General features: G+C 49.0%; 9 protein-coding genes across 9 annotated transcripts; 8 read left to right on the top strand and 1 right to left on the bottom strand.

The window, feature by feature from the left end:
- Nucleotides 1-1,437: 1,437 nt before the first annotated feature.
- DFJ58DRAFT_837159 (uncharacterized protein) lies at nucleotides 1,438-1,852 on the top strand (the record flags this gene model as incomplete). The annotated part of the gene is made up of 3 exons (XM_041392350.1): nucleotides 1,438-1,472; nucleotides 1,514-1,660; nucleotides 1,717-1,852. 3 exons carry the CDS (start codon nucleotides 1,438-1,440, stop codon nucleotides 1,850-1,852), a joined length of 318 nt encoding a protein of 105 aa, XP_041249393.1.
- A 446-nt stretch (nucleotides 1,853-2,298) lies between these two features.
- On the top strand, nucleotides 2,299-4,340 carry DFJ58DRAFT_722604 (pyridoxal phosphate-dependent transferase; the record flags this gene model as incomplete). The annotated part of the gene is made up of 11 exons (XM_041384904.1): nucleotides 2,299-2,312; nucleotides 2,375-2,490; nucleotides 2,544-2,612; nucleotides 2,664-2,776; nucleotides 2,825-2,944; nucleotides 3,006-3,270; nucleotides 3,327-3,389; nucleotides 3,442-3,581; nucleotides 3,637-3,748; nucleotides 3,820-3,938; nucleotides 3,996-4,340. The coding sequence occupies 11 exons, from the start codon at nucleotides 2,299-2,301 to the stop codon at nucleotides 4,338-4,340; spliced, it is 1,476 nt and encodes a 491-aa protein (XP_041249392.1).
- Nucleotides 4,341-4,859: 519 nt separating this feature from the next.
- DFJ58DRAFT_677523 (uncharacterized protein) lies at nucleotides 4,860-7,008 on the top strand. Its single transcript, XM_041383146.1, has 2 exons — nucleotides 4,860-5,246; nucleotides 5,305-7,008. The coding sequence occupies exons 1-2, from the start codon at nucleotides 4,975-4,977 to the stop codon at nucleotides 6,533-6,535; spliced, it is 1,503 nt and encodes a 500-aa protein (XP_041249391.1). The 5' UTR covers nucleotides 4,860-4,974; the 3' UTR covers nucleotides 6,536-7,008.
- A 558-nt stretch (nucleotides 7,009-7,566) lies between these two features.
- DFJ58DRAFT_910835 (uncharacterized protein) lies at nucleotides 7,567-10,516 on the top strand (the record flags this gene model as incomplete). The annotated part of the gene is given in 5 exon segments (XM_041395205.1): nucleotides 7,567-7,661; nucleotides 7,714-7,870; nucleotides 7,919-8,195; nucleotides 8,239-9,712; nucleotides 9,732-10,516. 5 exon segments carry the CDS (start codon nucleotides 7,640-7,642, stop codon nucleotides 10,514-10,516), a joined length of 2,715 nt encoding a protein of 904 aa, XP_041249390.1. The 5' UTR covers nucleotides 7,567-7,639.
- A 439-nt stretch (nucleotides 10,517-10,955) lies between these two features.
- Nucleotides 10,956-12,222, bottom strand: DFJ58DRAFT_762582 (uncharacterized protein; the record flags this gene model as incomplete). Its single annotated transcript, XM_041388563.1, has 5 exons — nucleotides 10,956-11,411; nucleotides 11,476-12,045; nucleotides 12,100-12,103; nucleotides 12,126-12,138; nucleotides 12,193-12,222. Coding segments are annotated over 5 exons (933 nt in total), but the record flags the coding sequence as incomplete, so codon positions are not given.
- Nucleotides 12,223-14,924: 2,702 nt separating this feature from the next.
- On the top strand, nucleotides 14,925-15,461 carry DFJ58DRAFT_762576 (uncharacterized protein). The gene has a single exon (XM_041388562.1). The coding sequence runs from the start codon at nucleotides 15,059-15,061 to the stop codon at nucleotides 15,305-15,307; it is 249 nt and encodes an 82-aa protein (XP_041249388.1). The 5' UTR covers nucleotides 14,925-15,058; the 3' UTR covers nucleotides 15,308-15,461.
- A 1,032-nt stretch (nucleotides 15,462-16,493) lies between these two features.
- On the top strand, nucleotides 16,494-17,196 carry DFJ58DRAFT_722600 (uncharacterized protein; the record flags this gene model as incomplete). The annotated part of the gene is made up of 5 exons (XM_041384903.1): nucleotides 16,494-16,628; nucleotides 16,689-16,796; nucleotides 16,856-16,932; nucleotides 16,995-17,058; nucleotides 17,110-17,196. The coding sequence occupies 5 exons, from the start codon at nucleotides 16,494-16,496 to the stop codon at nucleotides 17,194-17,196; spliced, it is 471 nt and encodes a 156-aa protein (XP_041249387.1).
- Nucleotides 17,197-19,355: 2,159 nt separating this feature from the next.
- On the top strand, nucleotides 19,356-20,458 carry DFJ58DRAFT_470976 (uncharacterized protein). Its single transcript, XM_041380536.1, has 6 exons — nucleotides 19,356-19,393; nucleotides 19,449-19,753; nucleotides 19,814-19,921; nucleotides 19,981-20,057; nucleotides 20,120-20,183; nucleotides 20,236-20,458. Exons 2-6 carry the CDS (start codon nucleotides 19,619-19,621, stop codon nucleotides 20,320-20,322), a joined length of 471 nt encoding a protein of 156 aa, XP_041249386.1. The 5' UTR covers nucleotides 19,356-19,393; nucleotides 19,449-19,618; the 3' UTR covers nucleotides 20,323-20,458.
- Nucleotides 20,459-21,487: 1,029 nt separating this feature from the next.
- On the top strand, nucleotides 21,488-24,693 carry DFJ58DRAFT_762568 (uncharacterized protein). The gene is made up of 14 exons (XM_041388561.1): nucleotides 21,488-21,948; nucleotides 22,017-22,082; nucleotides 22,145-22,167; nucleotides 22,223-22,311; nucleotides 22,364-22,384; nucleotides 22,440-22,549; nucleotides 22,603-22,644; nucleotides 22,692-22,768; nucleotides 22,819-22,934; nucleotides 22,998-23,320; nucleotides 23,346-23,555; nucleotides 23,633-23,779; nucleotides 23,838-24,187; nucleotides 24,239-24,693. The coding sequence occupies exons 1-14, from the start codon at nucleotides 21,562-21,564 to the stop codon at nucleotides 24,303-24,305; spliced, it is 2,028 nt and encodes a 675-aa protein (XP_041249385.1). The 5' UTR covers nucleotides 21,488-21,561; the 3' UTR covers nucleotides 24,306-24,693.
- Nucleotides 24,694-26,211: the final 1,518 nt, after the last annotated feature.

The following is a 26,211-nucleotide window of genomic DNA, read 5'->3' as shown; positions in this document are numbered from 1 at the left end:
AGACGTTGATGTATTGAAGGATCTGACATGCTTTGCACTATTACAGTGCACGCAAAAGCAGTTCAGCCTCTGCCCTATGCATAGTATGCACATTGATTTTGACCCCCTTCAGCGAGGGAAATTCAAAGTTACGCATGACTGCGATAATGTATGCTGCGCTGTCTACCGAGAAAGAAGGAGCTATGACCGTGAGGGAGATTGAAATCGCCGCTGCTCAACGGGTAAAGGACTGTCATGAATCCGCGCTGTGAGATCCGCGCTGTGAGGGGGGTAGTGAGCATAGAGAGGTCCTTCCATCATGCCCAGTCGAGCGGTGGACAACGCAGATTTACAAGCCGTTATACACTAGCGAAGAGCTAGAGTATACATCAATGAGTGAGAGTACGAGGTACGAGATACGAACACGCACACCTCAGTAGTTGTTAGGAAACAATACTGAGGTGTTGACCTGGACACGACGATGTAAAGTACGAACGGTAACGCTTAGCCAATAGGACCGGAGGATCGACAGAGTCGTATGGTGCTAATTGGGTCGGAGGATCGACATGCGGTAGGGTTCGCATGGTGCGAGAAGTCCAGGGAGTCAAGAAGTAAGTGAAGTAAGTGGAATTGAAGGTGCAAGATAACGATACCATAACGATAGCGCAAGAATGGTAATACTGAAGCCAACAGCCGCTTGCACAAACGGGCACTAGTACTGTCAGACAGTGGGACACCTCACGTGATGGATCCTCCAAGGCAGCATAACGGACCATAAGACCTTTCAGACACAAGGAAGCAGCATGGGGGATAGGAAGAGATACAAGTATCTGTTCGGATGTAGAGTTTTAATCACTGATAATGACAGCAGTCTGGGGAAGATGCATGTCTCAATAGGAAGAACTGAGATGAGGTGAAAATGGCTGTCGCGGTTTATGGAAATCGAGCGCTGATCGCACACGAGCGGCATGGCGGAAAACCGACGGGTCTCGTGCTCAGATAAGGGATCGTCAATTTGAGAACAGAAGTGCTGCCCTTCAGGACAGAGGGGCTACGTTGAGAATTCACGCGTAACGATATGCTATATTATGAAATAATTGAATATATAGGACGTAGCGCAAATAGTCCACACTCACCTTTTCATTGCCGCCATATATCATTGGATACAGTCTCGTAACACAGCCTGGTTCTATTCCATCCATGTCAGCCCAAGGTAAATCCATTGCAGGCTTGCGGAAGGCTTTGCATGTGCTAGCAAGCGCTGCAAGGGATTTTCAAGACCACGAATTTCTATATTCCGGGTGATTCACGTGCTCGAATATGTTCAGTAGCACAAGTATAAGGAGTGCCGCGTAGTACTTGCAAGTGTTACCGCGAGACGAATGGAATAGAATTGGGGTGGGCAGAAGTGAACTTCAAAAGTTTGGCTCACAGTGCGAACCAGTAGTCCGGTCAACGATGTGGAATTGCGACTCGGAGTTCGTTGGATCCGAGTAAGTAGTACTTACCAATCGGCATCCAATGTTGGCCTCAGGCTATGCTGGCTCATACTTGGACAAACAATCATCATAGTCGCAATCGATTCCCCTTGCACTCCAGCAGCTAGTCGGGCTCGTGAAGCTCCCCTGCCGCCGCATCAGCTGGATATACCATTTGTGTACACCAGGCCACTCATCAACGCGTAAGTCCAGTAAAATTGAAGTGTTCTTGCTTGTAAATAAACTTGAGGATACATAGCAAGTGGTCCGATTTTGCCATAGACTCGCTGGCAGAAGAAATGGGCGAAGGTTGCGCAGGCAAGATATCTGTAGATGAACAACAAGGTTTCCAACACAGCAGCGAAAATGCTGCTGTCATAATTGCCGGGTGTTGACCTCCGTGCTGATCAGAGGATTCCTCGCAGGAATTTCCTGTGAATACATTCTTTGGTTTTGAGAGCTGCCAAATTTCTGGTTGATAATTACTTGATAATTACCCAACCTGCGATTGCCGTGGCCTGTCGCCACTGTGACAACCGCGGACTTGGCGGAGGGTGCGAAACTCGAACTCACGAATCACGATTCACGAAAGTCTCACCTCCCCCTCCCTGCCAGAACCAGTGGCCGTCAGTATGGACGAAGCCTCAGCTGGAGGTTTGATCTCATATGCAGTCAAATGCCCAGTTCACGGTCATCGATTCGTGCCGGGAGTTCAATTCGGACGCTAGGCTGCGAATCTTCTCAAGTTTTCCGTCCAGTATGACAATCGTGCGATTCGTAAGATGGCGTGAACGACTCACCTAACCCAACCTAATCACTATCTTCTTGACGCCGTCACACCATGGATATCGAGCAGTATGTCTTTTGCACTGATTTTCCTAATCTCATGGTATTTACGCATATCTGACATACCACAGATTCCGCAGAGCCGGTTATCAAGCCATAGACAGAATATGCGACTACTATATCTCGTTAAGGGATAAGCCTGTTTCGTCCCAGGTTGAGCCAGGGTATCTCAGAAGGGCACTCCCAGGTGTTTACTTTCCTTTCTGGCTCGTGCTCTCCGTCTGACCATTCCCATTCCAGCGTCTGCCCCCATAGAGGGCGAGGACTTTCAACTCATCGCGGATGACTATCAAAAGTACATCATTCCGGGTAATTGACTCTGATTTTCCACAAATTCACCAACCTCATTCGGATTGACAGGCCTGACACACTGGCAGCATCCTTCGTTCTTTGCCTATTTCCCTACGGCATGTACATTCGAAGGCATACTTGGAGAACTATATGCGTGTAGCGCCTCCACCCCGGGGTTCAATGTGCGTTTTCTCCACCCAAGTCTGCCACAATCTTTGTGACTGTTGTAGTGGTCTGCGAGTCCCGCATGCACAGAACTAGAGGCTGTAGTCATGGACTGGACCGCCCAAATCCTCGGACTTGACAAGTCGTTCTACAACACTACTGAGGTCGGCGGTGGTGTCATCCAGGTGTGTTTCTCATTCCCTCCCCCCGTCACCAAATCTTACTGATCCCTGTGCCATGCACAAGACATCAGCATCTGACTCTGCGTTGATTGCAGCTGTCGCCGCACGTTCGCGATATATTCGTGAGCATCCTCACGTGGCTATGGAGAAACTTGTGCTCTACACTACGACCCAAACGCACTCGCTAGGGAAGAAAGCCGGACTTGTCCTAGGTCTGAAAGTGCGCGCACTGGAAGTGACAGCAGAAGATGACTTTGCACTGCGTGGAGAGACGCTAGAAGTGGCGCTGAAGGAAGATGTGAATGCTGGGCTCCACCCTTTCATCCTAGGTATGTTTTACCAATGGATTGCATATCGTGGAGTTCACGTTGTTCGTTTGTGTAAGTCGCTACGATTGGGACAACGTCTTCCGGTGCTGTTGATCGGCTCGGCGAGATTGCTGACGTTGGTGCGAATACACATACTTGCATGTCTTGATTAGAACTCATCTCTACACGCAGCGAAACATTACCCTTTCCTGTGGCTACATGTCGATGCCGCATGGGCAGGCGTCGCACTTGTGTGTCCTGAATATCGCGAGGCATGCCAACTTCCCGCCGTCAATACTTATGCAGACTCATTCTGTACCAATTTCCACAAGGTTTGTTCCTGTCTCATAATGTCAGCCTAGAGCCTGAAATTTTGATACTCTGCAGTGGGGTCTAATCAATTTCGATGCCTCCTGTTTGTGGGTACGACACCGGAAACACTTGACCGATGCACTAGACATCACGCCTGAGTTTTTGCGGTCGAAACAGGGGGATGCTGGTGTGTATCTGCCACTGGTGTTTATTTCTTGGGTCGATGTTATTGACAAAATGAACGTCGGCTTTGTCTAGGCACTGTCATTGATTACCGCAACTGGCATCTTGGCCTCGGCAGACGGTTCCGATCGCTTAAATTTTGGTTTGTTCTCCGTTCCCGTGGGGTTAATGGGTTCCAAAAGTATATAACCGACGTATGTGAAGTATTGATGGTGGATTACAATGACTGACATTTTGTCTTACCTCACCAGTGCACTAAACTGAACGCCCGGTTCGCAGAGCGCATCCGAGAATCTGATCAGTTCTGCTTCGTTGCGAAACCGTTCCTGGCACTGACAGTTTTCAGGCTTGCGCCCAAGTCCCATCCTCACCTCACGACTCTCGAGTTAAATGCTCTGAACCGGGCATTTTACGCACGGCTTGCAGCGCGGAGCGATATTGCAATTACGCAGACGGACTTGAATGGCCTGTTTTGTGTGAGGATGGCAATTGGCGCTGAGAAGACTGAGGAAATGGATGTTGATAGGGCATTGGATGTGATTGGGCAAGAGGGACGGACTGCCTTGAGGGAGTGGGAGAGAACATGGGGACTATAAGTTAGTCTGTGACTGGTTCCATTGGTCAATGCGTTGATAAGGGATATCCTAGGATATAGCTGGGCGTTGAGCTGTTCTGAGAACAAGATATTGATAGGCTAATAACACAGTGTAAGGCACTGATTAGAGATAAAACTCAGAATGTGGTTCTGTCTCGCACGATTCTCTGCTTCGAGCTTCATTGGGTCTACTTATACACGCGGCGTGTCCTCGCAGGTTCTCGCATGATCTTGTGACAGCTGGCGCACTCAAGGCCTAGGCAGGGTCCCTGAGTACTAGTGTTTCGCAATCATGATGCAGATCGCCGGATTCGGGCTCGCAATAAGTTGCCTTCGTTCAAGTCTGTTCGAGCGCTTGCCAACGCCGCCGTGATGTTGGACAAAATGATGAACCTGTGGCAAACCCTGGCAAACCAGGACCAAGGTTAACGTTATAACTTGTACTTACCCGCTGCCAGCGGCCGGTGGCAACAGTCCAAGTGGAGAAATCCAATAATCCGTTTTAGGCAAATTAATAACCGCCGAGGCACAAAAGTCGTCTGACCCTTTTATGAGCCGTGATGGAGACCATGAATGGTCCTACGGTCTAAATACATAATCGTCGCATCTTTTCGTACCATTTCTTTTTGACCACCATGACCATGTCGACGAGCAGGCATACTCCCTTGGATATTTGCTCACAAGCCAACGACGAACATTGCCAGCTGAGCGTGCGCTTCAACGACCAATGCGTCCTCATCCCTAAGTATCCTCCCCGTCACCGTCTACCAAGGATGGTGACAAAGTCTTATTCTTTGCCGTTGTGGAAGAGGCGTTCGTCGAACTCAGGCGGGCCGTCATCGTCTCCGGAAACAGATGCTTTCGTGCCAGAAGATAGTCATGTCGTTCTGCGAGTTCCAATTCCTAGGTCAGTCTACCGGTTACTAGTGAACTAATTCACGGCTGAACACCGAGATGTGGGACAGTTTCTCCAGTAAAGCGCAATCTCCCACTTGTACTCGTAATTCAGGCCCTAAACCGCTCTCCCCTTGTCTGGTTCAACGGTCTCCATCTGGTGTTTCTGCTATCTCACAGGCAGTCCCCAGGTCTCCCCAGAGTCTACGACGCCCAACACGCACAGCGTCATTGTCGCCTTCTCGCTCAGATCTCATCACCGTTCCACTGCGACCATGCTGCGCGGGGTGTGAAGCTGTGACGGAGGCGTCTTTGTCCCAGGGAGATACTTGGACGGAACACTTCTCTCGGTCCGCACGCAGACGGCGCTCTCTTAGCGCAGATGAGGGACCGCGGACCATCACAGTCGAAGGGAGCGTCGCCGCTGCATCCTTTGGGCTCTGTCGTAGTGCTCCGATCAGCGTGGATGAGGTTGATAAGCGTCGGCGGTCAATCGACTTGGTGACGGCGCCAACATGGTTGAACGAGGAGGGAGAGAATGTCGTGGTTAATACGGAGCGCTCGTCATCGCCACCGCGCATACCGAACTTCACTGTGCCGTCTACTCCTCGGATACCGGAGGAAGATGATGCCGAGGATGACGAAGACCAACTCTTCCCTCTCCCGTCGCCTCGTCGGTCGCCTGGGACATCCCCAGCACCGAGCCCGTCTGCTTCTGCATCGTGCATCGGGCTTGGCAGGCCGAGTGGGAGCCCAGTGCCGTCGAATTCATCGTCGGTCAGCTTAGGTACAAAGATGAATAAAGGCCACTTCCTTGTACCACCTGTTTCAAGGTCGTCTTCATCTCTTTCACTTGCAAAGACAGCTGAGTCCGATGAAAATTTACCACGTGCACCATCGCCTCATGTCCTTGCCACGGCTGCCTCGATCTCCGCGCGCCCTTTCAGTCGCTCCCCATCGCCGCAGACCACATGCGCTCCCTCCATTTCAATGCCCTCGTCTACTTGGACAGAGGGGCTCGGTGCACGTCTAGATAGAGAGCAACCACCACTCACTGTTCCCTCCTCTGCCTGTACTCCCGTGTCCACTTCTTTTCACACGCCAAAGGGTTCTGCATCACATAATTCCACACGTTCACTTGTTCACTCCTCACCATCCACCTCGCCGAACCTCTCGACTTCCCTGCATAAAAGACGTCACGCCTCATTGTCATTAGCTCGCCCCCGGCATATTATTGCCGATGTCCTTCGCGGGGTGGGTGTGGTAGGAAGTGGGACTAGTGGTATCGGGCTCCGTGTCTAGCTAGCGTTATTTTCCGTGTGCCAGCCAAACAGTTGTCGGGCCCCTTGGATGTTCCCTTGTTTTCGCTGGTAAATTTCTGTGCAAAGTCCTATTTTTTTTGGTCCATTTTGATTCACAAGTTTCTCATCCATTCGGCGCGCGTTCTCACACTATTAGTACTGGCATGCATATACTGCCCCTTCCTCCATTTCGCGCTCCATTGTATCATCAATCCAAGTTATCTCTTCTCTCGTGTGTTTAGGTGTGTATTTATTTACTGGTTCCTGGTCGTGTCTCGCTCACGCGTCCTTACAGTACATTCATCCATACCCGATTATATGATACTGTTGTGTTAATGCAGAAATTTACTGCTTTTTGTCACATGGACTTGTGCTGAGTGAAGAACATTTCAGGATAATTATTTGCGCCCTTGCTACTCGCATCGAAGAGAGGCACATCCATGTGGTGACCTATGGGGTAATATGAAAGACGATTGTACACATTTGAGGCGCGGTCAATTGTGACCAAGCTAGGTGTTTGCCATTGCCAAGGCTGGGGCGATTACAGATTAAGTTCCTGGGCTTGTGCTAAGGGGGCACCACGGATCCGTACTGTACCTTATATGCACTGCACGTCACACGTCACAATCAAGTGATCAATTGAGAAGGCACGATGCTCATCCAGCAGGATGATTTCTACGTATGTAGAATTAACTTGGAATTAATAGACTGTCGGAGTCCCCCGTGACCAAGTATATAACCATCAAGTGACCTTGTCCAAGGAGGAGATAAAGGATGGCCCGACCGACCTGTCCTGTCAATTTTAATTTTGCCATTGACTCTGAGTCGAAATAAGGTTAAAATACCTCCAGAAGAACGTACGTGTAGGTGTCCACTGGCTCAAAAATTTATGTGGAGTGCCGGACACCGCTGATATCTGCAGTCTTGCAAGATTGCAAGATTCGAGGCGCGTCGGGTCACGGGTGATGTCACAGTCACGGTGTTATGCGACGCGAGCGCGCCTGGGCCTGAATATTGTTGACTGCCAAATTTGTCTCTTACTGCAAGCTCTTGAGTCTTGACGTTTGTCTACAACTTTCTGTAAGTCTTTGCTGCCAACGAGACGATGACAATGCGCCAGCTACCTTGTATGTATTCATTGCGCGTAGTCTGGTGCTCCTTATAATTGACCTGTATCAGTACGAGTGCTTTACACAGTCAACAGCTGTCCTCAATACATTCTTGCACGGTCCCCATCTTCTGTGCAGGTTACTCTTTGCCCATCTCCATCTGCTGCAAATGCGCAGTACGGCCTGGCACCACTTAAAGCATGCTTAAATGCTATCTGCAACTCAAGGTATGTATTCACGTATGACTTTCGTTCCATGGACCCACCGCTTGGCAGCCCAGAGCTTCTCCTGGATGATTCCAGGGACTTTTCTATATACGTCCTGGATCCATTGGAATCGCAAACCATGCCAGCCCCTGTGGACTTTTCCCAATCGAACGCGGCGTCTGCTTCAGTCTCGCAAGCAGCCCAACCGCGAGGAGTGGCCGTTGCGCTGGGGCTGATGTCGTGGGCGCTCACAGCCGACGAATCAGACGGCGTGACAGTTACTGGTACAATTACAACGCTTGGCACCGGCCTTGATGCCCTCGAAGTGGTCTTCGCTCTCCGAGAGGTAATTATTCACAGCTTTCGTTGCATCCGATTTTGACCGATAGTGTTATCAGACTAAACACATCCAGAAATCTCACCTCTCCGACGCTCTAAAATCTTGGAGCCAGCCACCCAAGACGTCGCACCCAAATAAATCATTTACACCTGCCGAACCCACTAACTCCGAAGCCCCACCGTCGTCACAAGAACAAGGGAAACCTCTCACCAGATCCGCCGATTTTCCCGAGGTTTACATCGGACCTCCCAAACGCGGTCGGGGCCGCCCTGAGGGGACGAAGAAGAAGCCCAAGCAATCGAAAACACAAAAACCTCATGTATGGCCAGCAGCACCACCATTTATATGCGCGCCGCTCGTACGACCACAGCAGCAAGAGGTGGAAGCAGCCCCTGCCCATACACCTACTTCTTTACTTACATTACTGTCTGCCCTGTCTACTGGGAGAAACAATACAGCCCTTCTGGCAGCTCTTTCGACGGTAGATTCGACACCGTCGGGATCTGAGCCGAGCCCAGCTCTACTAAATGCACTTAGGGATTTGCTGGCAGCACAAAGTCAAAATCAGCAGCAACCGTCCCACGCGCTGCAGCCTGTCTCGCGGAACAATCATGATGACGATATTGTTATACTGGAAAAAGAGCACGTGGATCCGACTGCGTTCCGACGACGGGTGGAAAGGGAGGACTCGAGCAATTTAGTCACGACCACTGCGGATGAGTCGGAAACAACCCCTCTGCGCCAGCGTCGTGCCCACATTCCATCTGGCGGAAAAGAGAATACACATTCATCCCCAGTGACTCGCAAGCGCAGGCTCAGTGATTTCATGGCGGAACAGGAAAACAATAAAGCACGAAGGAAACGCACACACGCTCGGCCGGAATCCAGGCGAACATCGGGCTCCTTTGAAGTGCCCCAACCAACAATTCCTCCAGGCCATCACCGCACCGTTCGCTCAGACTTTGACTCAAGTGTATCGTCTGAAATGGCCACCAGCTCTTCGCTTTTCCGTCCAAGGTCATCTCCTTCCAGGCCGATGTGCCGCTCTGTATCCGAATCCCAGTCCTCCTTCGCCATACCGCATTCGACGCAGGCACCTGTAAAGCCCGTCAAGAATTTCATCGTACCAGAGTGGGCACGTACGAGTACCGCTACCCTACCCAAGCTCTCGAAGGAGGCTGAAGAACGTATGGCACTGGTGGAGCAGGAGAAAAAGGAGAAACGCGCTGGACGGCGATCGCAGAAACCAGGATGTTGGCAACAAGGTGCCAGAGCACCGACCGACCTGTCTTCGGAGGACGGATATATCTCTAGTACGATGGTACACGTACCTGCTAAAGAGGCAACCATGCCGCGTCTGCAGAGTGCTCTTTCACTCTCCTTGCCTGTTTTTGCATCCAACGTATCTATATCGTCTCCCCTTTCGCCTTCCTCCCCTGTGTCAGAGTCACCTCCGGCACCCAGCACACCTCCGCGCAAGACATCAGTTTTGCGTGTTACGCCACGAAGCCTTGGACCTGACGGTGCTTCACCACTGTTCAGCCCAACTCCCAAATCATTTTGGGGGTAGCGCTGGAAGGACGCCGCACTTTACCTCCCATCCCCGCACACCTTCACGTACGGGAAAGAAGCCTGTCTTTTCTCCTATCCACCTTCGCACACCATCTATGAAAATGTCTCCGCTACGACTCGGACTCAGACCGCGCTCATCCCTCGAATGGGCTAACAAGTCAGTCGAGAAGCCCGTCGACCGCGAGGAAGAAGATATGCTCGGCAGGGAACTCGACGATGCGCTTCAGGGGCTAGATGTTCCAGCGGTCAAGCAGCAGGACACGGCGGACGCCATCGAAACTGGCGAAGACAACATAACGTTACCTCTATCTCCCCTTCCTCCCTCTTCCCCACTCCCGCCTACAAGTCCTTTGCTACTTCCTTCCACAGAGGATTCCATGGAAGAATTTATCGACAGCGACGCGTTCTTTAGCGACTCGGATGGAATACCGGGGGACGCAAGCGAGCTTCCGCCGTCTTCGATCTCGGATTGGTTTTCGTCGGATGATGATGGTGGAACGGGCATGGGCGAGTTGCTGACCTTGGACGAATCTTCAGGCCTGGATCTTGAAGGTTCTTTTCCACCGAATGCGTTCGCTGATATGGACTTTACGGAGTTTTGGGAGTCGCTTAAGCCTCTCCTTCAGGCAAGCGCAGGTGGGGAGGGGGAAACAACTGTCAGCACGGACTCTGGAGCCACAATGAATGGTGTCGATGTGGACCCTGGAAAGCTTGCTCAGGAGGTACAGGTGCTTTTTAGTGGGTACCTGATGTGACAATATGGACGCGTACTACATTGCGAGAAAACAGTTCAAGCAGAAAGCTCATCTACGAAATCACGCCTCGATCACGCAAATGCCTAGATACATTCAACTCTATGAGGCAATCAATATATATTAAGTAAAAAACGTGGACTCGCAATATGTCGCGAAATGTGTGAGACACTAGTATGTATATTGTGAGCTCGTGCCACTTCATTGATCATGTGTCACGCGGCCCGGAAGATACGCCTCAGAGTAGGCACAGAAACGGGCATTAGTACTCCACGAGGATACTGCTGAAGCCTGAGAAATGGGAAGTCGTTGTAGAAACTCGATGATACTCAAAGAATTTAAGTAGGATTCTAGACATCACGGTGGACGAGCCAACATCACCAAACTCGTCGAAAACGGAAAGTGCAACCGGCGGCACTAACTGAGGAATGGTTGGAAGAGACGAAGACGAAGTATAATGCATATCGCGATTTAATCGTAGAATACGAACAGCTGAGACGACAGAGGCATAATTCACAACCACAGGAGAATGCGTAAAAGACGAACCAGAAACCACGATAAAATGGGCATTGGGTACAAGGATCATACGTTGTGGACTAATGGCAGAATGTGAAGCAAGGAGATGAGCAAAACAATAAGAAAAAAAGGCAAACAATAATAGATAAAACATTGGCGGCCTGGGCTCATGGACATTTTTATCCCCAGGTCTGTACCCTTGTGGAGTTCAGGGATATTAGCATACAAGTGTTCTCTTCTCATCTTCCCTTTGAGAATACGAGCGGGAAATGTGCCCTCGTTGCGACCTGCAGCGCGAATGATTTTCTTGTCTGCTTCTGTCATCGCAGTCCGTAAACGCAACTGGTTTTGCCTATCCCCCCGAATATGCACATTGATATACCTATGCAAGGTAATGGTAAGGGGCTCCACCGCAAAAATCCAAGAAATAATAACGGATAACCTACTCTAGACACGCCACAGCGCTCATAGGTTGCTCGAACTGAACACCCGTGATAGCAGAGACACGTACGAAGGGCTCACGTTTCCTCGCCATGTCAAGGGCAATGGTGGGGATGTGTAAACCAACGGTTACTCCGTTCTTCCAATCCCCCGTACAACTACCATCGACGAAGTCTACGAGTCCAACAGGATCTTTGGCGAAACCCTCTGCGTTATACTTCGCTCGAGCCTTACGCCATAAGTGTAGCCGCTGCGGCGTGAGGGGGCGCATCAGACTCGGGTACCATGGAGTGACGGCGTTAATTTGCACCATCCCTTGAAGCTTCTCCCCGATGGACCTGTCATCGAGATACAATCCAATGAAATCAAGAATGTCACTCGGCTCGATGCCAATGTCAACACGTGCTATGAACGGCACGTCGAATCCGATCCCGAGATTGTCGAGTAGGCCACAGTCGATGATAATACTAACTTTGAGGTACCCCATGAGCAATGGGTTTGAAATGAACATTCGTATGAATTTAAGTGACCCAGATGAGCGATCGGTTTCGTGGCACGTAGGTTTGTGGGTTGGCCTATCATAACGAGCGCGAGTCGAGTCCAAGCCTGCAGTGAGGCTTGACTCGTGCCAATCATAGCCAGCACTCTTACCAGTTTTTCTTTTGACACTAGACACGACGTCAGCGCTTCAGACTTCAGTTTCAATTAGCCGCAAATGCAACCTTTTTTGAGCAATACCAGACACTCTTACACTAGAAACCGATATGTGACCTCGATGAACACCCGCGCATAATCGAGTACTACATACCTTTGAGCATTTCCAAGGTTTCTCCACTGTCGTTTGGCACTGTGTACATTGTAGGAGAATATGCTTCTTGCGCGTTTTGAGGCATTCACTGGAAGCTGCTACAGACTGGAATTCCTTGTCAGCATCTGGATGGATCACGTGTATGTGGAAGGCTTTTGGAGCCGCAGCAGAGGATTTGTTCGTGTTAGTACTCATGTTCTCGTAAAAGTGAACTTGAAGGGCAGTTTGTGTGAAGGATGTCTGCAGGTCACCGTAATCGAAGGTGCGTGAAGTAATACTCCCTCATTGTGAACATGTGCCAGTAACGTTTCAAATTTCAGGCCCAGGCAAGGCCTAGTGCCAGAATTCCAGAAATTCTGTTGTGTTCGTAACAGCAACACGAGACCCAAATCCGTTCTATAGGCCGCAGGCGTCTATTCCTTTCCTGTCTTGCTCCTATAATTGAATTATCTCAGTAACGCCGCTCACGGGGCAAGTCCGCGACTCCGGCTCGTTTGCACTTTTCTTTCTGCGGCGAGATTCTTTAGATTCAGACTATTCCCAGTCTACAGCTGGGTGTCACTTGATACAACTGAGAATATTCTTGCAATCCAACGAACACTGAATAACTCATCCTCCAGAACCCATACAGATACACAGATATACTCTTTAGCAGTAGGTCTATTCCCTCGCAAAGATGTTTCCAGCGACATTGTCTGCGTTCGACGTGATTCCTGCAATTTCGGGAATCAAAGCATTTGGTAGGTGCGTGTACTAATGGATGTTCCCGAAAGAACGTGTACCCCAAGTGCTGGGGCACCCACAGGCATGTCCGTAATGAGATTGTACGTTTCACGAAACCGCCCTGCAGGTGAGATGAAGAGATCTGGTCCAAGCTGATTGACCCATTGAGTCACTTGGAGTTGCGAGATGTCGGTCACTGTCTCCACGTGCGGAGTTCTCGTGCTACTGAGAGTCATACTGCGGTGAGTGGCGACAAAAGTAGCAATACGATGTGGGCGCAGTCACAAAATCAGGGCAGACGTTGTTATAGTTGTTATAGCCACAATAATAAGGGTCTTGGCTACTGGAGACAAAAAAAAATTCGGTCGGAAGCATAGCCGAGGCGACATTGACGGGGCAGGGAACCAGCAAGGAGCGAGAAAAGGTTGTCGAAGAGCGTAACGAAAGAAGGTGGGTGAAGTGTTGAAACAGGTTTGTGCGATGGAAGGGGTCACCGGGCACGAGCGGGGATTGAGACTAATGGCGCGGTTACAGCCAGAGACACGACGGGGCAAACGGCATTATCCGAGCAATAGGGAAGGATAAAGTTAAGCAAGAGGCGAGTTATCCCCGGTAAATTGCAATTGGGTTCTGTAGAAAATATGTAAGTGTCGGGGGACTGGCGCGACCAAGCTAGACAGCTGGTCATGCCCGTCTACGACCGAGCGCCGTTACGATATTTAGAACGTAAGGAATTAATGCGCAAAGTCCTGACAGGGATAATCACAAATTGTGTTATGATTGGACAACGAAGCTGAGTGAACGCCATCGAAACTTTAACTGACAGTACTTGCAAGTCTCTAGATCTAGGATATTCCCTTCTACATATCCGTCTTCTGCTACTCTCTGCAGCGTACGTACGTACACGATGTACATTGTATATGGTACATTGAACAACAATAAATTTATTTATCGAAGACTCATCATCAACAACTCCGGACCTTCGATTCCTTCCGAGGCTCTGTATCTACTAAGTCAAGAAGCTCATACAACTCGAGCTCGGCATCTGAACCCCGAATGGCCGTTTTATAGAAAAGATCTTGGCTATTCCTCAGCGCGAGAACAGTCGAGTAACTCGCTGATGACAATGCGGGTGAATGAATCAGTGGCAGACATTGAGTGCATCGTTTCCTCAGAGGAAATCATTTCCTCTTCAACAAGTTTGAGTGTTTTCTGCGAGCTAACTTATCCCTCGCCTCTCGAAGGCGATGCTGCGCTGCTTTGCTTTCTGCCAATGTAGCATCCGAGTCTTCAATTGTTTCAGTGGGCTCTGCAAGGGCTCTGCTTTCCCATCGTATTACTGGCACTTAAGCCGCTTCTTGACTCGGACGTTGCAGTCTCAGAATTGGCAGAAAACGACGAACTCCATCAACTTTCCCACGAATTGCGGTCAACAGCTGTGCAGTACTTGTGGGACCTTTTAGCTCACTGACTTGACCGGCAGAACACTGTTTTAGATGGCTGGCTTGTCTATCCTTGTCTGAGTTCGAGCAACCAGACCTTACCTGCCCTCCAGGTTAATGCAACAAGTTGATAACAGAAAAGCTATATTTGTTAGGAACGCAGGGCGTTCGTTGACATTGAAGTTGAACGCTAGTCCATCGAAATACCTCCTCGTACGGAGCTCAGCCGCTCAGCGTTCAGGTCCATTGCTTCCCTCGCATCACCTCTTGATAGATCTAGCTGGACCACCAATTCTGAACAATTCACTTGGCAACTCGCTTCATTCCACCGCCTCCAATAGCTCTTAAGCACGGTCTTCAGAAAGCTGTCCTCAACCTCCACATGGATTCAAGGCTTCACCAATGGGAAACTGTACACTGCGCATTCGAAATTTTTATGTCGGCGGACGTGCAAATTGTGTTCACCACTGCAACGTCGAAGAAAAAAGTTGTAACAGAGTTTGCCAATCTACAACTATTGACGGCATCATCCGCAGGCGAACGATGTGCTTGTAGTATGTATGATGCGTCATACTTTCCAGTGCTCTGCTCTACCTGTATAGTCATCACTGAGTGATGCATTACTCAGCTGCTCTGTTCGTGACCTCTCCGACTGGTCATGCATCATGGATCTGGCCGCCTTCACATGTACCCCACACTTGCCGTAATACCGCCTGGTTCTTTCATGCTTCCTGCGCCTGCTGTCACTCATTCACCCTGTTAGGCCATCAGCGCCTTTACTATATGACATGTTCGATTCCAGGGGCTACGCCTAACATAATGAACGTCCGACCAGATTCAACCGAGCAGCTGACAGGAGCCTAGGCACACCCGAGTCTGCGACAGACTTACCCTGGGCTAGAGTGTCCATTTCCCAGACGTTCTCGATGCAGAACCTTCTAGCGGAAATTATTGGCTGAGAACTAAGGTACATGTTGGCTTATGACATCACATAAATGTAGTGCAGGGAAGGGTGACAGCAGGAGGACACTGAAGGGGAGTGTGTGCAGCTCGGGAAGCAGCACGGTGTTCATGGTCACCCTGGGTCCATTGGCAGGAAAGTTGAAGCGAGTAAATGGGAACAACTTTTGCAGCAGGTCGATGCTAGCTGAGTCGGAGTGCTGTGGCCAGACTCGGAGAGTGCCGCTGTAATGTGACCATGCGCTGGACATCTGACGGTGGACCTGACTGGATAGGCCTATAGGTAGCTTCTCTAAGATGTTTCGAAGCAAGCCTGATGCGATCAAAGGAAGCTGTCAGGACACAAGTCAGATGCTTTGGCTTCTTGGATCTTCAACTGACATATCAATTGACAATCCAAGAAGCCAATATATGAAATTATGGCTTAGACGCTCGTCGGCGTAATTGCAGTAAGTGCTCGCGTAACTTATAACGTGACTTTTATAACTAAGTCTACCGTGCAGCTCGTCGCAAATATTAACGTGTTTAGCCTATCAGCACTGGGCTGTCGCGGTCGTGAGCCATAGCTCTTTTTATTCCCAGCTTTTTAGGGAATTCGACATTTCAAGATTTCTTGATGGAGTTCTTGTTCGGCCCATCACGCACAAGAACTTCCAAGGTCCGATGAATAGGATTGAGCTTTACGCCTGTCATGCACCTCCTGACCAGAGAGCCAGGAAAAATTGACACACAAAAACCGCCGCACTGCCGTTTGTCCCTATCTTTCATCCATCGACCCCTGTACTGTCAATTGAATCCAGGCTGTGATAATAACGGCACCAAGGCGGAGACCTTCTAAGACCTTCTACTAGGATTGGGAAAGAATGGTACGCAAATTCAAAGGACCGAGTTAGTATTGTCATGCTCAGTCTTTTCACTCATATTTGTAGTTCCTATTGCCATAATGTCTGTGTTCTTACCGCCCCATATTGGCCCCATCTGTCGAAAATAGCTGAGGTGCTCAGTATAAAAGCCCAGCGTTCTCTGACATTTCCTTCATCAGTTCCTCGTCTCATTTAAATCATCCTACTAGCGACCTACATCTTATACAATGCCTTTTTCCACCGATGGAGTGTATCATATCAGAAACACCGGCAGAAACCTCATGCTCGACCTGACGGGCAACAGGACCACTGAAGGCAACCAGATCCAAGGCTACACCCCAAATGACAGCACGGCTCAACAGGTATCTATACGCGTTCGCACCCACTTTGTGACTGGTTCTCACACACATCACGTATACTAGTGGGTGATCAAGAGACAAAACGAGCCAGGGTCCGCCAACATGACTGTCAGCATTCAGTCCAACAACGAAGGCAACAATGGTAATGGATGCTTTGCTACTGCGAGTGAGGTATGCTGGATCGGCATTCATTTATTCATTTGTTTTTTGGTTGACGCGGACGTGGGCAGGATTCGGATGAACCAGTCATTTATACCAGGCAGGCGTTTCTCATTAACCTTGTTGGACGCGCGGACAACACTTTTACGTGAGAATTCGACGTAGTTCTCAGCAACTTATTTTTACTGATTTAACGACTTGCATGTACAGTATGTGCTATACTCTCGGGAACAAGGACCTGGTGCTATCTATTCCAAGTGCAAAGGACGGTGCAGTAAGTTGGTGGTTCTTTTTTTCAAAGCCTTTTGCTCATAACATTCATAAGGTGAAACTCGAGAATTACGAGAAATCAAGTGCCCGCCAGCAGTGGGAACTCACCCGGGTTTCTAATCTCCAGCCAATTGGCAACTAGGCACCACCTTGCAGAGGTGTTTAAGGTTGAGCAAAGTGTTCCCCGCATATGTACTACGTCTTGCTGTGTCTGCTTCTGTTGTGTACTAGTCTGTGTAACATTGATGAATAGGATTGCTTTAGTCTGGCTCTCTTAGGGGGATGAGTGAGTAGAAGATGGCCATCGGTGAACCGTTCGAGGAGGGTGCGCAGATCACGCAAGCAAGTAATGCGCAGCACATATACACCAGTATACACCACCCATTATTTACTACTTAGTGTGTAGCCATTGTCACGGTCACCAGCGATCACATGCACAGTGAGGCATAGACTGGTGACTAGCCCCTCTATGAGGCAAGCCGTCGAATCTCGATAGAGGACTGGTAAAACTGGGTTTGAATTTGGATGCTGAGCGCTGAGCGCTGAGCCGTGAGGCATACGCGACGTGCCGATCACGTGGCGCCGAGATTTGAGAATGACTTCCGAGGACCGAGTCCAAGGAAACCCAGCACAGCTGTATGCCACTACCTCTCTGCATCCTGCCTATGACCCCTGACACCAATTCCGCGCGCGCTCCTTCAACCTGCAGCCTAGTTGTGCCGTCGCGGCCGGCTTTTTTCAGAACAGCGCATCACGACCAGGCGGCACGTCCGCGTCAAGATCTAGCGCCAGATCCCCTTCGCGCTCGTCGTCGACATCTCCTTCCTCATTCTCTACTTAGTACCATCAATCCTCGTTGCCTCTTCCTTACCACTACCTGGCGCCAGGCGCCTTCGTATTTTTTCTCCAGTGATTTTCACTGCATCGTGAATTTTTCTTATCCTCCCTTACAGTCCCACCTCGTGTATACTACCCTAGTCAGTATGTAGAATACATACATATCCCTGTCAAATATTGGTAGTCATAATTTGTATTTTGTATCCTCATCTCAGTGCTCACTCAGTAAACCAAAAGACACGAAAATTTAAGTTGGTTGATAGTTAAAATTTCATGATATATATGTAAAGAACAGAATACTGTCAGGGAGAGGCTACACTACTAACTCAAGTTCTGTAGGGAGAGAGTGGGACACGAGGATGAGGAAGCCAAGTTGGTGTATGGAGATTCGAGAAGTGGGGGTTGGGCGCAGAATTGGGAGCAGCGGCGGTTTCTGTTCGAGTTGGGCGGCATCAGAGCTAGCAGCACCAAGTGGGGAATGTGGTTATCGAGTATTGGTTGGGTAGCTCGACGATGGGCGTTTACATAAGCTTGAGTTCTTTTGCCACTGATGTAATTGATGCATTCAGGGACTTGTGTTACCCTGTTGGGAGCCGATCTACTTCGGAATGATAACAGTGCACTACACACTCCTGGATAGGCCTATAAGGTACTTCTCTAGGATGTTCCGAAGCAAGCCTGATGTGACCAAAGGAAACTGTCAGGACCAAAGTCACGCGAACTGTGGTCGGTGCCAGATGCTTCTTCAACTGATATGTCAGTTGGCGATCCAAGAAGCCAATATTAATATATGAAATTATGGCTTGGACGCTCGTCGGCGTAATTGCAGTAAGTGCTCACGTAACTTATAACGTAACTTCACTACTAGGGTTCGGCGTTGCCGACTTTCACCTTGCTCCATTATTATGTATATGATTATTTTATTTTAATTTTTGGTAAGAACAGAACCCTTCACGATTGAGATAAACAGGCAGAGAAAGGTTGGCCGGGTGAGGCGCACTCATTAAGAAATCGGACAGCCTGGTTTAAGTTGGCTGAAAAGCGAAGCGTTGAACGACAGTTTACGTAATCACATAAGTTTTAACATCTCAACCTGACCTTGCGGAGCAAGGTGAAGTCTACCATGCAGCTCGTCACAAATATTAATCTGTCTAGCATCAGCACTGGGCTGTCGCGGTCGTGAGCCATGGCTCCTTTTACTCCCAGCTTTTTAGGTAATTCAGCATTTCAAGAGTTTACCGGATTTCTTGATGTAGTACTTGTTCGGCCCATCACGCACAAGAACTTTAAAGGTCCAATGAATATGATTGAGCTTAACGCCTGTCACGCACCTCCTGACAAGAGAGCCAGGAAAAATTGACACACAACAACTTCGAATATCCGCCATGCTGCCACTAGTCCCTATCTTTCATCTCCGTCGACCCCTATCCTGTCGTTTGAATCCTGGCTGTGATAATAATGGCACCAAGGCGGAGACCTTCTACTAGGATTGGGAAAGAATGGTACGCAAATTCAAAGGACAGAGTTAGTATTGTCGCGCTCAGTCTTATCACCCAGATTTGTAGCTCCTATTGCCATCATATCTGTGTTCCTGCCCGCCCATCTTGGCTCCATCTGTCGAAAATAGCCCAAGTTGCTCAGTATAAAAGCCCAACGTTCTATGACCTTTCATTCATCAGTTCTTCATCTCATTTGAATCATCCTACTAGAGACCTACATCTTATACAATGCCTTTTTCCACCGATGGAGTGTATAATGTCAGAAACGTCGGGAGAGACCTCATGCTTGACCTGACGCAAAGCAGTACCGCCGATGGCAACCAGATCCAAGGCTACCTCAATGACAACACCGCGGCTCAACAGGTATCTAGACGCGTTCGCACCCACTTTGTGACTGGTTCTCACACACATCACGTATACTAGTGGGTGATCAAGAGACAAAACGAGCCAGGGTCCGCCAACATTACTGTCAGCATTCAGACCAGCGTCAACGGCGACAATGGTAATGGATGCTTTGCCACTGCGAGCGAGGTATGCTGGATCGACATTCATTTATTCATTTGCTTGTTGGTTGACGCAGACGTGGGCAGGATTCGGATGAACCAGTTGTTTATACCAGGCAGTCGGTCCTCGTTGATCTTGTTGGACGCGCGGACGATACTTATACGTGAGAATCCGATGTAGTTCTCAGCAACCTATCTTTGCTGATTTAACGACTCACATGTACAGTATGAGTTTCACTCTCGGAAACGGGGACCTGGTGCTATCCGTTCCAAGCGCAAATAACAGTGCAGTAAGTTGGTGGATCTTTTTTTTCAAAGCCTTTTGCTCATAACGTTCATAAGGTGAAACTCGAGAATTACGACAAATCAAGTGCCCGCCAGCAGTGGGAATTCACCCGGGTTTCTGATCTTCAACCAATTGGCAACTAGGCACCCCACCTTGCAGAGGTGTTCAAGCTTGAGCTGTTGAAAGTGTCCCCCGCATATGTGTACTACGTCTTGTTGTGTCTGCTTCTGTTGTGTACTACTCTGTGTACGTTGATGAATAGGATTGCTTTGGTCTGGCTCTTTTAGGGAGATGAGTGGGTAGAAGATGGCCATCGGTGAATTGTTCGAGGAGGGTGCATAGATCAAGCGCAGATTACAAACAAGCAATGCGCAGCACATGTGCACCACCCATTATTGTTTCACTCATTTAGTATGCACTATGTTTGACCTTGACTCAGAGAACCTTCGACGAGCAAACAAGACTTGTAGCTTTATCGCTGGCACAACATAACGAAGCGTCCTAACGGATTCGGTCCTATGCTATATACATGACCGTGACTTAAAATAATTATGCGGCTGTACTATATGTCATGCCGGCTGTATTAATATTGTCTTGCCGCGGTTCAAACGTTCAACAGTCGACAGCAATCTCACTGTTGCAACGTTGAGCCACGAGCTCGAGTTTATAACTTACCAAGGGACCGTACTGGATATTTTTTTGTCGCTTCTGGTTTGTGAAACTCGAATTTTGGACAACACGTGTGCTCTGCACCGTTGAACCGTCTACCGTTTCAACGGCACAATCGGATTTACGGCCTTCAGGACTTACTGATCCGGACCAGTCGATGCAGTTATCGTTAGTGAGGAGATCCGCAGAATCGCTGCTTGCCCATCCATGGGATCGTGATCTCCCCTGCCAGCGCTGCAGACTGTATTACAGAGCACGGAAACACCAGTGCATGCCCCTGAGATTTAATTAGGGTTATAAAAAGGCCAAGATTCGACTAAGACTCACTTGAAAGGACAAGTGTGCGACGTGCCGAACAGGCCTCGTCTGTTAGACACTTATATCCAGATTGAAAGGGGCCTCTAAGGATGACGCTGAGTCACGAGGATAAAATTTCCACCAGCCTCGCGAATCGATTCAACTTGTATTTACAAGTTTAACCCCGATTTAATTAGGATTACAAAAAAGCCAAGATTCGACTAAGACTCACTTGCGAGTGTCGGAGAAACAGACGGATCGACATCGACAGAATAAGTTTATATATATCGGCTTTCAAACTTTATGTAAATGGCCGAGCCGAGCCGATCGATCCCTTTGTTCCTTGGACAGTCACACCCGCATTTAAAGCTCGCCCAGGCACTTCAAGCTGATTGCCACTACAGCCAGCAGCGGCTATGCCTAGTGGAAGCATCGGGACTGACCACAATTCTCCACCTAAAGTTCCAACTCTTCCTCTTCCTCTAACGAAGAAACGTCGCACTTCCGTACGAGAGCTTCAAGGCCTCCCAGAATCCGAAAGTGCACCAGGACAATGCCTTTTTCCAACGCTTCCACTCGAGCTCCTTGCAGAAATATTGATCCATACTAATTCTCCTCGCGATGTTTTATCTGTCGCTCGTACATCCAAGCTTTTGTGCTCGACACTTGTCTGCAATCCCGCTGCCGATTTCATCTGGCGCACCATTCGCAAGAAGTGCTTGCCTCATGCACTGCCTGATCCCACCCCGAACTTTAGTGAGGCGGCATATGCAGCGTTCGTGTATGATGGAGGGTCTTGTGATGTAAGCAAGAATCCGTTCTCCTGAGCGGAAATAATGTGGACTGACGGTGATGTAATCGGTTTATGCAGGTGTGTAAGAATGACACAAAAGAATTCTATGCGAGCTTTGCTACACGAATTCGTTTATGTCGTGATGTGAGTGACAACCTTCCAACTTCTTGCAATGTGCGCTGAGCACGATTATCGTACTACAATAGTCGCGTTGCAAGAAGAACATCAGGTGGGAGATGTCTCAATTGAATGAATAAATTTGATTACTAATTGCCTAGTTGCAGGAAATATCTTATGGATGTTACCACTATTTTCAAAGGTCATGCACGCGACGAGATATGGATTCCCTACGTGGAGTCCGCCCATTGCTTTGGTGACTAGATTCCAGTTTCCGAACATCCTCATATTTAATCACAGCTTTTCAGATCCAAACCTCAACAATATATGTATGATTTTTTCCGCACGTTCCTCGAGTCTCTGGTGGCTTAATTGAAGTTGCAGGGCCCGATAATCCCACCATATTGATGAAGAAGTCAGAGTGGGAGCGTTTTCGAGTCGATTATGCAGCGTTCTCAGCTCTATCTCCACCTCCGTCTGAGGGGCTACGGAAGGTTAGATCAGGACACCTTTGCATCGCTAGGAATTATCTGACATAATCGTTTAGGCATGCACTGATCAGATCGTGAGATTTCCAAAGGTTATGGAGGTATGTACTTTTTGCAAAAGTCCGAGCCAATGTGACCAGTAGTTCAGTTAGCAGTTGCGTTGCATAAGTGGAAGTGCACCTATGTCACTATGCACCGCACCGTCAAGACAAAAAACGAAACGTGGTGAGTAGGACTCAACTTACTGTCACAACAGAAGTCTAACGGAAATGTAGGGCGAAGGCACTTGCTACCCGGGAAGGCTGGAATGAGCATGATTTGTTTAACTCTCAATCCTATGGTTCATTGCACAGGCACAAGAATTATGTGCTGGAGGAAGTCACGCTACGTGGTATGCGAATGTGGTCAGGCTCATGTGGATGAATCATAGTCTTACCTAGTGTTGTCCTTTCAGATTTCCTTCCAATCAAGCCCCTTGTCGAAGCCCAGCTTTTAAAAATGCAAATACACCGTCAAAATAAAGAAAACGAAGCATCTTACCGCCAGCGTCGCGACGACGTCGAACAATACTACAATCGCCTACGGTCTGCTGGAACAGTTCTCCCATCGCTTTATGAGTTCCGCAAACTTTCGGTTATGACGACCATGCAGGGCAGCGTGACAGGTTCGAGGCCCAATTCCAGTGGCCTTGCAAAAGACATGAAGAACTCGGCCCTCGTCGCAGAACTTGTCGCAGCTGATTTGAAGACGTGGATGGCGTCTGCACGGGAAAAAATTGTCCGAACTGCTTGGGTTTCCCAAGTGGAGGAGTGCGAGCAAGATGAAGCTGCATCCACTGGATAGGATCACTGCGCGGTTTAGGTGCCAGGGATGTGGGAAGGTCGCGAAGCGGTACGAGAAGGAACTATGTCTCGATTTTGCAGGCGTCTGCGCACATGAATGTCCCAGTGATGACAAGAAAAACAAGAAACCAGTGGATTGGAGTGTCGATCGCTTCATAAAAGATGAGAAGGTTCGTTGTTTGATATCCCTCCGAAAAAAAAATCCAACTCAAGTATATGGTCCTCCTATGTCCCATTACATTCACAGGCGTCGAATGCGATTGCACGCCTCCTGACGCTCGTCGGAATCACCGACGAGGATGCGAACGCATGTAATACCGTCAAGATGCTTGGAGCACGCATTCGGTGTCTTTCCTGCGAACATGCATTCATCATCATGGACTTCCCCACCCTCGTCAGTCACTCTTCTTCGATTCTGTTTATTGAGGGACGCTCACCACTGCTACGCATAGATTGGTCACTCGCACCGGCATGATAATATGCAGGTGGCTATACTGCCCAAAGGAGAAGGGCCAGAGCGTGCCTTTGAGGCGGGTTTGTCTGCGAAACTCATGGATATGGGTTTCAAGTCACGGAAGTTGAGGAGCGAGGCGAATTATCGGTGCCGTCATTGCGTTCCAGCTGACGAATCAGCTGATGCTGGCATGAATGGGGAGGAGCGAGTCTCTACTGGGGAATCTATTGTGAAGGAGTCACACATGGAAGACTCGCAAACGGGAAACCAGGAGAGACGCCAGAGAAACAAGAAGAGCAAGCTCAGATCAATGGACTTCAATGCGCTTCGATCGCATTTGAAAGGGTTGTGAGTGGTTTTGTAGATACTCTCGTGATAGGCTGATCTCACTTTTTGCAGACACGGAATAGAGATGGTGAGCGACGAGGATTTCTTCGCACAAACTCCCGTGAAGTGGCAGAGCTAAGGAATCCAAATGAATTTGTCCCATCTATTCTTTTCTTGTTTAAATGTATTTTATGTACTATTATGAATTCATCGGCTGGGCTGTCATTTTTTGGGGAGCGGTGTCTGTTACAGCAAAGAAGTGATGTGTCGGGATCTTCGTCGAGACTGGCAGTCGCGATAACATTGTCGTTGTTTCTAGTATGTCGTCGCTCGGTATCACAGCAACTTATGTATATTTATAAAATATCAGTAAATCACGCGCAGTGGTGCACAGCAGCAATCCTCGACTCCCTAGGGCGGCCTGTACATGCCATCCTCACATGGACTGGAGGTGGATTCCTTGTCGTAGCCTCAGACAGGCACAGTGACTTTCGATCGAACAAGCAGATTTCGAATTGTTGTCGGTATGTTTCAAAACAGGGCCTCCATGAGGAACAACTCGATTTCAAATCTGTTATGGTACCTGCCTGGCTAGCGTGACTGGTTGTGATAAACCTTGATCGACGATGGTGATCTAAGGTGTGATGACGAATAACAGGGGACGGTAGACCCGTCACCCGTCTCCTAGGATAAGGGTCTATTGGCTAGGGTAAGAGGAACGCTAGGATGGCAGGTATGACAGCGGTTTCGAACCTGCGAAAGTTCTCGTCAGGGGGCTACCGCTACCCCAACCGCGCCAAGTCACCTTCTCGTTCTGTTTAGAATTATACTACCTATATAGTGGGATTAAAGGTTCCGTTGCACAATTGCGACCGTATCCGATGACCGGCCAGCTGCATACGGTAACCATGACCCACACTGGCAGGGTAGTTTACGGTTGGGGGAAGGGCCTTAGGGCCCTAGTGTAGGAAGCTTCGGACCCCAGATCTCGTGGTATGAGGACTTATACCCACTCACCGAGGTACCCTGTCGAGCGTTTCCGAATCCGGTTGGGATATGGCGTCTTCGTGCAGAGACCGTGACATCTCAGATACCTTATGTTTCTGAGACGATCCGCACGAGGCGTGAAGGTAAATTCTATTTGGTGGACAGACTATCGCATAAAAGGAGGTTTCAGCGCAATGACTGGGCCTAGTTAAGACGGAGCTCTGAGGCTTTGTATGCTGCAAAAATGTTGTCAGCAGGTTTCGAACCGACTGCAAGAGAAACAGATTTTGATTCTGTTGTGGTAACCACTTAGTTAAGACCAGTTAACATGAACTTCCAAGGAATCCATCCATGAGTGAATGTCAAAGTGTGTTCCGATAGAAAAAAATACTTGTCGTCAGCAGGTGAAATTCGAGCTTGCGCAACTCCGACACAAACATATTTCGATTATGTTGTAGTAACCATTTTGGCCAGGCGAAGTTGAAATGAACCTGCGAGGAAATGTCCATCAGTGAATCTTCAAGGCGTGTTCTGAGAGAAAAAAACCTCGTGGGCAGGTTTTGAACCTGCACTGGTACTGTCAGTCCAACAGACAGATTTCGATTCCGTTGTAGTAACCACTTTGGCCAGGGCGAAGTTGAGATGGGCCTCTGAGGAACTGTCCATCAGTGAATCTTCAAGGCGCGCTCGGATGGACAAAAAACTCATCGGCAGGTTTTGAACCTGCACTGGTACAACCACTTCAGTCAGGGCGAACTTGCTCCAAGGAATTGGGCGTGTTCCGATAGAAAAAAAACCTCCTGTTCGGCAGGTTTCGAACCTGCGTAGTCCAAGAGAAACGGATTTTGATTCCGTTGTGGTAACCACTTTGGCGAGGACGAAGTTGAGATGTACCTCCGAGGAACTCTCCATGAGTGAATCTTCAATGCGTGTTCCGATAGAAAAAAAACCCTGTTGTTAGGCAGGTTTCGAACCTGCGAAGTACAAGAGAAACAAATTTTGATTCTGTTGTGTTAAAAACTTGGGCCAGGACGCTTGCTGGCCCAGGCCCCAATTCA

Source organism: Suillus subalutaceus, assembly GCF_016647625.1.
Source record: "Suillus subalutaceus strain FC151 chromosome Unknown DFJ58scaffold_8, whole genome shotgun sequence".
In the NCBI taxonomy this organism is placed as follows: Eukaryota; Fungi; Basidiomycota; class Agaricomycetes; order Boletales; family Suillaceae; genus Suillus; species Suillus subalutaceus.
Note: the sequence above shows the minus strand (reverse complement) of the source record. Positions and strands in the feature narration are given on the sequence as shown.